At 41.5% G+C, this 11010-nt stretch overlaps 1 protein-coding gene across 1 annotated transcript in view; it reads right to left on the bottom strand.

The window, feature by feature from the left end:
* Positions 1-725: 725 nt before the first annotated feature.
* Positions 726-11010, bottom strand: part of LOC138969267 (uncharacterized) — a 13452-nt gene continuing 3167 nt past the window's right edge. The window contains exons 2-3 of the mRNA XM_070342013.1: positions 2776-2868; positions 726-1804 (exon numbers count right to left, since the gene is read on the bottom strand). Of these exons, the coding sequence (XP_070198114.1) occupies positions 1109-1804; positions 2776-2868 (789 nt within the window). The 3' untranslated portion in view covers positions 726-1108. The remainder of the gene's footprint in view (positions 1805-2775; positions 2869-11010) is intronic.

The following is an 11010-nucleotide window of genomic DNA, read 5'->3' as shown; positions in this document are numbered from 1 at the left end:
GAACAGTATAAATATGGTCCCTCGTTTTTGAGGTAATGCAAATTGAAGGTCCCCTAAAACAACCGTCTTATGGGCTCGTCAAAGTCGCTAGAAAGTATAAATTTAGGGTATGTTAGAGACTGGTATCTGTATTACGCTGTCCTTGCAATTACCATAAAAAACTGCATACTTTGTGCACCTTAATGGCGATAAGAGAATGTCCTTTTGGTGCAAAGGATGTGCACATCCCATAGGCCTCTTGGAGAATTCATTTGCTCATTAAAGTCAAAGTCTTATAAGTACCGTACTGAATCATTGCTATTTCGTAGGACGTAAACAATATAATATTGTTTAAAAAGAAAAGAAGAAAAAAAAAACCTTCCTAGATCCTCGAAACTATTTTAACATGTAAAACTTGCATTATGTTTATAATATAATTCGAATCAGAGAAAACGCTTAACCTCTATTTAGTCATATTGATATCCAGTGGTCTGGTTCCGCACATCAAAAGGATGGTATGATTTGTGTCGTGTTTGCTTGCGATACTTTGGGGATATGATTATATTCAATATTGGGGATCTGCCTGCATGCCACACACACACACACACACACACACACACACACACACACACACACATACACACACACACACACACACACACACACACACACACACACACATGCACACACCAAAATCAGAAACGCCAAATCATTCAACAAACTGAAAGAAACAATACAAACTAATCTTCTGTCTGATTTGCAAAACGTTGTATTTTTTCACACCATAGTATCAAAACCACTCACCACATTCACACCAGTCTCTTGGTAAGATACCACATCCTGAAAGACAGCCGGTTCGACGAGCCAACGGAAGGGCCACCTCTACTATACACTACCATTAAGAAGAACATCTTTTAACAAAACTACATCGCAAAATACAATTTATTTAAGCGCTCACTCCTTTCGTTTCTGTGTTAAACGAATGTAGACAGCTCAAAATCACGTTGATATCTGAGCGTGGTGATGCTTTGCAATTTCAGATTTGGTTGTCGCTGTGGGGTTCGGTCGTCAGAGGGAGAAGCAAGAAAGAGCTAAAATGAGAAAATTGAAACGAGTCCAACAATTAACTCTAGAAGCGTCCCCAAATGCTGTTTCCCTTGCCGGTGTTTTGCCATGGCTGCCAGCCGGCGTACCCACCGCCAGCGCCACCAGCTCCACGGACGCCATTGCCTCCTTTCTCGCCCTGCCATCCGCTGTTTTGCCACGGCTGCCATCCGCTGTTGCCGCCTCCTTTGCCGCTTCCGTAGCCGCCCTGGTTGCCGCTCTGCCACTGTTGCCAGCCGCTGTTACCGCCTCCTTTGCCGCTTCCGTAGCCGCCCTGGTTGCCGAACCCTTTCTCGCCCTGCCAGCCGCCCTGGTTGCCGCCCTGCCACGGCTGCCATCCGCTGTTACTTCCTCCTCTGCCGCTTCCGTAGCCGCCCTGGTTGCCGCCCTGCCACTGTTGCCAGCCGCTGTTACCGCCTCCTTTGCCGCTTCCGTAGCCGCCCTGGTTGCCGCCCTGCCACGGCTGCCATCCGCTGTTACCGCCGCCCCTGCCGCCTCCGTAGCCGCCCTGGTTGTCGCCCTGCCATCCGCTGTTTTGCCACGGTTGCCATCCGCTGTTGCCGCCTCCTTTGCCGCTTCCGTAGCCGCCCTGGTTGCCGACCCCCTTTTCGCCTTGCCAGCCGCTGTTTTGCCACGGTTGCCACCCGCTGTAGCCACCGCCGCCGCCGCCGCCGCCGCCGCGTTTACCGCCGTAGCCACCGCCTCCAACGCCTCCAGCGAACTGTGGACAGACAATACTGTTAATTACACCTCTTGTACTACGGTTTAGCTTGTCCTGTCATACAGGTGTTAGCCCTTTAGTGCTTTTGGTGCCTTTTTGTGCTAACCCAATAATTAATTTTTTTAGAGGTTTTGGTTTTTTATGACATTTATGTTAGTAAAATATATGTTTTTGCCCGAATGAAGTTTGATTGAATTTATGCTGTCAAAATAGTCAACAATGCTTACTTTTGATTGTACATTATTGGAAATTCTTGGTAATGTAAACCCCTACAATCTTCTTATGCAAAAGATTTTAATATTGACATGTATGTACGCCAAATCTGCCCATGTTCAGCAATTTTGTAATTGATCATTACAAAACAAAGGTTCTGCTTACAATTCTGTTGGCTCTAACAACAACTTGCGTCGTATAATTCTTGATACATGTTAAAAAGATCCTTCCAAAAAGGGTTGACTTCATAATCTGTTAGCAATTCTGGGCCATAAAAACGTCCAGGTGCTTTGCATTTTGAGTCATGCACTAACATTGACATTCTTCTACATTGTATATGTTATATGTTATATGTTGTTGTTGTTGTTCTTTGTATTTTGTACAATGACAGTCGACATTAAAGTATTCTTATCTTAACTCTTATCTTATCTTATCTTATCTGTTCTTATCTTATCTGTTCTTATCTGATCTAATCTGTTCTTATCTTATCTGTTCTTATCTTATCTGTTCTTATCTTACCTAATCTGTTCTTATCTTACCTACTTATTTTTATCTAGTCTGTACGTATCTTATCTGTTCTTATCTTATCGTATCTGTTCTCATCGTATCTGTTCTTATCTTTATCTAGTCTGTTCTTATCTTATCTAATCTGTTCCAAGGTTATCTGTTCTTATCGTATCCGTTCTTATCGTATCTGTTCTCATCTTATCTTATATGACTCAATATGACTTGATTTGACTTGGTAAAAACATACATACCCCGCCACCTCCAAGGATAGATCCCAGAGGGTTGGGAAGGTTGAGGATGCCTGCATTAGCTGTGGCGAGCAGCACTACTGCTGCGCAGCTCCACTGCAACAAAGAAATTGTTTTAAATGTCACACAAATCCTCTTAACTCATTGTCTCCCAGGTACGGATATATCCGTACCCACTCATATGGCTTTATCTGACCAGGTACGGATATATCCGCTCAGACTGTTAGCTTCAGTCGCTTCCTGTAACGTCCATTTAACGCCTGCATTCCAGCCTGTTGATACACAGTTACTACACAGTTTCTACAATTCTGAATGACCTGCTGCAGCACAGCTGGTCTCGGCTAAACAAAACTTGGTCAACATAGGTGAGGTAGAAAGTGTTAACCCATTTATGCCCACATTTTTGTTTTGTATGAAACGTATATAAATATGTTGCTTTTTTTATGTCAGAGTAGCATATCAAACACTGATGTTGATTATTGTGAGAATTTGATTTTATGTGCTCAAATACCCGCCTCCCAGATATGGGACGATGGGCACGAGAGGGTAGTTGTTGTTGTTTTTACATCATGACACTCTACAATTCATAGAGCACAGAGCCATATTGTTAGGAAACGCTACCGTTGCTTAGCTTTGGTTCAGTTTTGTGTGTTGCATGTAGTTGACTTATTTGTACTTTGTGGGAAAGTACCGATATTATATTTTGTAAACACAATATTTATGCTTGGACGAGAATGCAGGTGAACTTTCTAGTCCTGTCAAAACAAGTTGTTTACCACGCTGTTTTTAGTGTGAGTTCGTGGCGTTCGTTCGGATTAAGTGCGTCGGCGCTTTTGATGTACGTCACAGAGAACGTCACTGTTCTAGTCCATAGACGGTTCGTATATAATGTAGTTGTATCATGTTCGGTCTGGAATATTCTCGAGATTGAGTATTTACTATATATGCCAGCGCGATTTGAATGTTAAAAAGCTTCTACTTTGAGTTCTGCTACGATGTGCAGTTGTATGTATGGAATGCTAAATAAATCCTCGAACTCAATTTGACGAGTTGTTTTCTGCTGCTGCGAAGACGGGCGACGTAGAATAAAAGAACACAACTATACGACGTTTGAGAACTTGTGGCAATCTCAAGTGTCGTGTAACACATATATATCTCTTGATTCAAAACAATTAATCATGTTATGCCAAAAACAAGTCTCCTGCATGATTTTTGAGCAGATGTTCACGATTTTATTTTCACCTGTTTTTCTACCATGGCGTATTTTGGACCTTGGAGGCAAAACACATTAATAAAACGAGTCAGTGTACTCTTATCTAGAACGTCTGCAAACTAAAGTGTCAGAACAAAATCTTGCTCAGCGTATACAATTTCACCTAACACATGTATTCACATGTAAAAAGGAGAATCAGTGTCCTGAGTGTTTCAGACATATGTCGCTTTGAGCGGAACTGGCGAGAACATTGCCATTGGTCATGACATACCAACTTTACATATGAAATGCCGATGTTTTGTCTTCGATCTTTGCTCCGTGCATCAGAATTTGCTTAGTAAGAGTTCCACAGGCTGATCGAGCCAATCATATCTGATCTCTTTGCCTGGTGAGTGGCAGATGGGAGCTGAGCAGGCAACCCAAACTAAGGGGATATAATACGTGTAGGGTTCAGAGCATTCTTACCGTCCATATATAGTACTAGACCCCCCGATGAGTGTACATACCACACGAGAAACATACTACATTTATTTTGCAAATGAGCTAACACTCGAACAGGCCTGGGAGTCAAAATAGGGGGGCTTCACTCTGCACAGTCAATCGGTCGAAGCGCGAAGGTTTCGAATCGCAAACAACTGAGTGCACAGTCATTTCTTCGAGTTAAAATGAGGTCTCTATGAAAGAACTTCACTTTCAACCTTAACGTTAAACTGGAATTTTACTATAACCAACAGAAATTTAAACAAGAGTCTGCGTGTGAAAAAAAGCACCACAAACGTAAGACAGGACACACAAAAGTAGATCTTACACGACCTGACCACACTGTTGTGCCTATACAGGGATCGCGTTTACGCACGATTTTTGCGTATTTGACGCATTTTAAAAGTAGCTGACGCGTTTTTTTCGCCGCGCCGCGTAAGCCATACGCAAAAATATTGTAACTTTTTCTTGTCTTCACGCAGCGCTTTTGCTCTGACTTAATAATCACCCGATCCTGAAACTGACTATAGGGCTCGAGAAGTGACGACACACATGAAATCTGCGCGTCAAAACTAAAGTCCGTTTTTTTTTGCATCGAAGTATCGCAAACGAACGTAACGAGGGTATTACCAGATAATGTCTTGTCGGATAATGAAACAGACATTAGCTGCTCTCTCATCTCGCGCTTCCAAAAGGCGGAAAGTGTGTCTAGTCGTATTAGAGCGGGAAACAAACTCGCAAGGCCCGAAGGTTGGAGACAGCAGGGGTGTTATTCGACAGGCGTGCGCGGAGTTCGACAGGAAAACTCGCCGTATTTAGGTAAGGAGTGTCTTTAAGTCTTTCGTGCGTGTTTTGTTTGTGTCTGTACGTGTTTTCGTAGTACGCAAAAATATTGGTCCGTGACGAGTTTTTTTCGTTTCGTTGCGTATGACTTACGCGTTTTTTTTTAAAAAGCTAGCGCGATCCCTGGCCTATTCAAATGCGCGTAGCAAAATGTGCGTTGTGAATTTAGTTTTTACATTTAGTCAAGTTTTGACTAAATGTTTTAACATAGAGGGGGAATCGAGACGAGGGTCGCGGTGTATGTGTGTGTGTGTGTGTGTGTGTGTGTGTGTGTGTGTGTGTGTGTGTGTGTGTGTGTGTGTGTGTGTGTGTTTGTGTTTGTGTGTGTGTGTTCGTGCGTTCGTGCGTGCGTGCGTGCGTGCGTGCGTGCGAGGGTTCATGCTTACATGCGTACCAGCATGCGTGCGCATATGCGTGCGCATATGCGTGCGCATATGCGTGTACGTATGTGTGTGTGTGTGTGTGTGTGTGTGTGTGTGTGTGTGTGTGTGTGTGTGTGTGTGTGTGTGTGTGAGTGCATAAGTGTGTGCGTGCGTAAGTGCGTACGTGTGTAGTGTGCGTGTGGGTGTGCGTGTGCGTGCATGTGTGTGTTCATGCTTTTGTGTATGTGTGTCTGCGTGTGCGCGAGTGTGTGCGTGTGAGTGTTTGTGTGAGTGTGTGTGTGTGTGTGTGTGTGTCTGTGTCTGTGTGTGTGTGTGTCTGTGTGTGTGTGTGTGTCTGTGTGTGTGTGTTCTTTCTTTCTTTCTTTGGTGTTTAACGTCGTTTTCAACCGTTCAAGGTTATATCGCGACGGGGTGTGTGTGTGTGTGTGTAGAGCGATTCAGAGTAAGCTACTGAACCCATCTTTATGAAATTTTACATGAGAGTCCCTGGGTATGATATCCCCAGACATTCATTTTTCGATGAATGTCTTTGATGACGTCATATCCGGCTTTTTGTAAAAGTTGAGGCGGCACTGTCACACCCTCATTTTTCAATCAAATTGATTGAAATTTTTGTAAAGCAATCTTCGACGAAGGCCGGACTTCAGTATTGCATTTCAGTTTGGTGGCTTAAAAATTAATTAATGACTTTGGTCATTAAAAATCTGAAAATTGTAATAACATTTTTGTTTATATAAAACGATCCACATTTACGTTCATCTTATTTTTACATAATTTCCTGATTCCAAAAACATATAAATATGTTATATTTGGATTAAAAACAATCTCTGAAAATTAAAAATATAAAAATTATGATCAAAATTAAATTTCCGAAATCGATTTAAAAACAATTTCATCTTATTCCTTGTCGGTTCCTGATTCCAAAAACATACAGATATGATGTGTTTGGATTAAAAACACGCTCAGAAAGTTAAAACGAAGAGAGGCACAGAAAAGCGTGCTATGCAGCCCAGCGAAACCACCACCGCGCTAAACAGGCTCGTCAGTTTCACTCCGTTTTGCACAAGCGGCGGACTACGGTCATTGTGAAAAAATGCAGTGCGTTCAGTTTCATTCTGTGAGTTTCACAGCTTGACTAAATGTAGTAATTTCGCCTAACGCGACTTGTTTTTTCTTGCGGTACTGACAATATCGTTATTGAAACTAGCATATTGCGCTAAGAGATATAAAGAGCAAATCTCAAAAATGATGATTGAACTCACCGCTACGCGCTTCGTTCAATAATTCATTTTCTCGATTTGCCCTATAAATCTCTGTGATGTCTCAATAACTTAGATAATAATAATAATATAATAATAATAATAATTATAATAATTGTCAGTAAGTACTCCAAGAGTACGCTAACAGTTATAAGCGCATTTCAAAACTGTTAGCGTACTCTTGGAGTGCGCTAACAAACCCAGATAGCATATTAATGCGCCTGTGCCCCTTCTTTCCAATTGAGAAGATTTTTCTCATCCGGGGCGGGGGCTAAGCTCAGTTAGAAGCGCGCTGGCTTTGTAGCCAGTTGGTCGCTATGAGCGTGGGTTCGATTCCCATGTTCGGCGAGAGTTTATTTCTCAGAGTCAACTTTGTGCAGACTCTCTTCGGTGTCCGAACACCCCCATGTGCACACATGCGCACGAAAAAAAAATCCCAAGTTCACAGCGATATTCTCAGGGCTTGGAAAACACGAAGACACGCATGCATCATCTCTCGTCTCTGATTATCATGATCGTATTTCGATACTTTGGCGAGACAAACTCTATGCTGGTGTGTCGAAGAAGACAGCCACAGCGGGCTTGTTTGAGTCAAAGTATCACACCATATCTTCAGCGTATTACCAATACCTGTCCCAAATTAGGCCAACTGGTCTAAGAGGACGTTAAACCCCAATAGTCAGTCAGTCTTCTCATCCTCCGTGTTAGTGACATGTAGCTTATCGTCTCCACATTACCAAACAATGATGCTTGACCCTAAAATTCCCCGCGGCGAAGTGTTTTTTTTCTGACAGATTTCGAGCTAGTCCATGCAGCATTTGGAAGTCGACTGATTCGATTGACTGTCCTCCGTACATGCAGCAGACGACAGCGTCAGTTCAGTACCGAAATGGACGGTTTTCGCATATTTCAGGACAACAACGATGTAAATAGAAAACGCGAAGGCTTCAAAACATTCTTACCATGCAATCATAGCACCAACCTCCCAGATGGATGCAGACACATTACAAGAAATAACATGCCAACTTTAATTTTTGCGAATGAGCGAACCATCGTGTCACTTTGACATCAGGGGACGTCACTCAGTTGCGTGGGGCTTGTTCCTTTTTGGTAGCATAACGAAAATGCTTAAAAGCAGGTCCTCAAGTGTCCTTTTAGAAATAATTTAGAGAGCCAAGCGGCTATCAAGTCAATTTCAGTGAAAAAGTTTGGCCCGTTTTCGCACATAACACTTAATTAAACAAAGAACCCCTTGTACGTAATAGATATATATATATATATATATATATATATATATATATACACTTCTATTGCTCTAAACGGATGGTTTGATTTTAGCAATGTAGAACTACAGAGGCACAACATTAACACATTTCACTTAGGGAGGAATTGTATTTTTGTCCCTTTTTTCCTCCCTATTTTTAACAAGTATATTTAGAATAGTACGTTATGATGACAACAAAAGACGAAAACTATCAAGTGGAGAGCCACAAGCAAAGTAGTATTATAATTGTCCTCTTGTAGATTTAGACAGTTGGTAGATCTTAATGTACAATAAGTACATGACAATTAACATAAGAATTCGACCAAACAAGTGCTTGTCATTGTATGTTAATTATCAGAGTCTCACAACAACAACAACAACAACAACAACACACACACACACAAAAAACATTCAACAAAAAAACATTCCATGCATCTGTCAGTCTCTCATGAAGTGCACTCTCTCTTTCTCTCTCCCCCTGTATCTGATTGTCCTATGTGTCTCTATGTGTGTGTCTCTATGTGTGTGTGTGTGTGTGTGTGTGTGTGTGTGTGTGTGTGTGTGTGTGTGTGTGTGTGTGTGTGTGTGTGTGTGTGTGTGTTGTGTGTGTGAGATTTCCGTACCACTGTTGCTATAGTTATCGTTGTTGTTGTTCTTGTTTTCATTTGTTTTCATTTGTTTAAATATCATGCATTTAGAATATCGTCCGCCACATTACTCGTTTGTTTCTAAGAGCACATTTATAAGTTTATCTTGTTGTGCTCCCCTTATTATAACTTTCAATTACGGCTTTGTATTTATGCAACTGAATAAAAAACTGTTTAAAAAAAAAGAAAAAAAAGTGCACTTTACAGTATGTGAAGATTTATTTTTGCGGCTTTGTTAGGCATTTAACTTTTAAAGCATAACATTGCTAAGGCTGTGAAAAAAGCCCGTTCTACACGAGCCAAGCAAATCCAGTCTCGATCGCTCGTGATTTCCATACGACAACAAAAATTCTATAGAAAACAGACCCGATATTTGATGATCTTGCATCCTACGAATAAAACAATCAAATTTAGCTGAAACTGCTTGCTCTTTCTTTCATTAACGCAGGCTAGACGTCCTGAGGGAATTAATGTCAGTCCAGACAACGGATTATGATGTTCATGTTCGTCGAGAAGCTATAAATCGCCGGGACGTCTGCGGTTCAGCAGTAATAAAATCAGTCAGACTACAGTAACAGTTGTATAATGATTAGCTTAGTTGTGTTTTGTGTGTCTGTGTGCGGTCTCCGTCTCCTATGCGCACGAAAAAAGATGCACGATCATCAATAAAAAGGAGAAGGAGGAAGGACTCACATGATTTTACAGAGCAGACAGGCAGACAGAAAGAGAGAGAGAGAGAGAGACAGAGAGAGAGAGAGAGAGAGAGAGAGAGAGACAGAGAGACAGAGAGACAGAGAGACAGACATAGACAGTGACAGAGAGAGAGACAGAGAGAGAGAGAGGGAGAGAGATAGAGGGAAAAGAGAGGGAGAGAGAGAGAGGGAGAGAGAGAGAGATGGAGGGAAAAGAGAGAGAAAGAGACATAGACACAGGCACAGATAGAAAGGAAGAGAGAGAGAGAGAGAGATAGAGAGAGGAGAAAAGAGAGAGATAGAGAGAGAAAGAGAAAGAGAGACAGAGACAGACAGACAGAGACAGACAGACAGACAAACAGACAGACAGACAGACAGACAGACAGACAGAGAAAGAGACAGATACAGAAAGAGACATAGACATAGGCACAGAGAGAAAGAAAGACAAAGAGACAGAGATTAAGGTGTACTAAGGGGAGAGGCAGTGTTAACAATTCCTCAATTTCTCAAAGACAAAGAGACAGAGATTAAGGTGTATTAAGGGGAGAGGTAGTGTTAACAATTCCTCAATTTCTCAAAGACAAAAAGACAGAGATTAAGGTGTACTAAGGGGAGAGGTAGTGTTAACAATTCCTCAATTTCTCAAAGCGCTTAATCCCATTGTTATTTCTGTTACAGCGACAAAAAGTAACAGTTATGACGTAGAGTGTGAACGATCATGTTAACCGCCCCAGATCTGTTAATGCATTTATGTAGAATTAGAGTATCCTTCCATACGAACACATACTAACATTCAACAGCTAGCTACGTTCCTTGAAGATTGCGAGTTTTGTGTTGTTGCTCAGGTCATTTCTCTTGCTGACACTGGTGCCAGTTACAAAATTTATTTGAAAAAAACAAACATTTTCCCTCTTTGCACTAACACCAGGATGTTGGATATCGATATATGTGACCCTCCACCACGGAATGAGTCGCATGTCACCTTTGCATGATTTTCATATTTTTACATTTTCCTAACGCGTTTTTTTATGCTCTATCCAGTGGTGAAACCCGTTTTAGAAAAGAGCAAAAACTGTTTGAGTTATAAGCCTGTGACTAAGGTGACCCTCACACTGTTACCAGACACTCCCCGGACTTTATTAAGCCTAGCGCAGAACCGCGCGAGGTGACATGCGACTCATTTCGTGGTGGAGGGTCACATATGTTCATGTTGAAGGATACATCTATCCCATGTGGAAGTCAGGACAGATCTGTGTTGGTTATAGCATGATTATGGAATGCGAAGGAAGGTTCCTTTAAAGGCACAGTCGTTCGCGTGTAAACGATCCTGCTCACCATCTCACATCTGTCAATTAAAAAAAAAATAAAAAAATAAATATATATATATATATATATATATATATATATATATATATATATATATATATATATATATATATATATATATATATTTATAT

Source organism: Littorina saxatilis, linkage group LG6 (genome assembly GCF_037325665.1).
Source record: "Littorina saxatilis isolate snail1 linkage group LG6, US_GU_Lsax_2.0, whole genome shotgun sequence".
Lineage (NCBI taxonomy): Eukaryota > Metazoa > Mollusca > Gastropoda > Littorinimorpha > Littorinidae > Littorina > Littorina saxatilis.
Note: the sequence above shows the minus strand (reverse complement) of the source record. Positions and strands in the feature narration are given on the sequence as shown.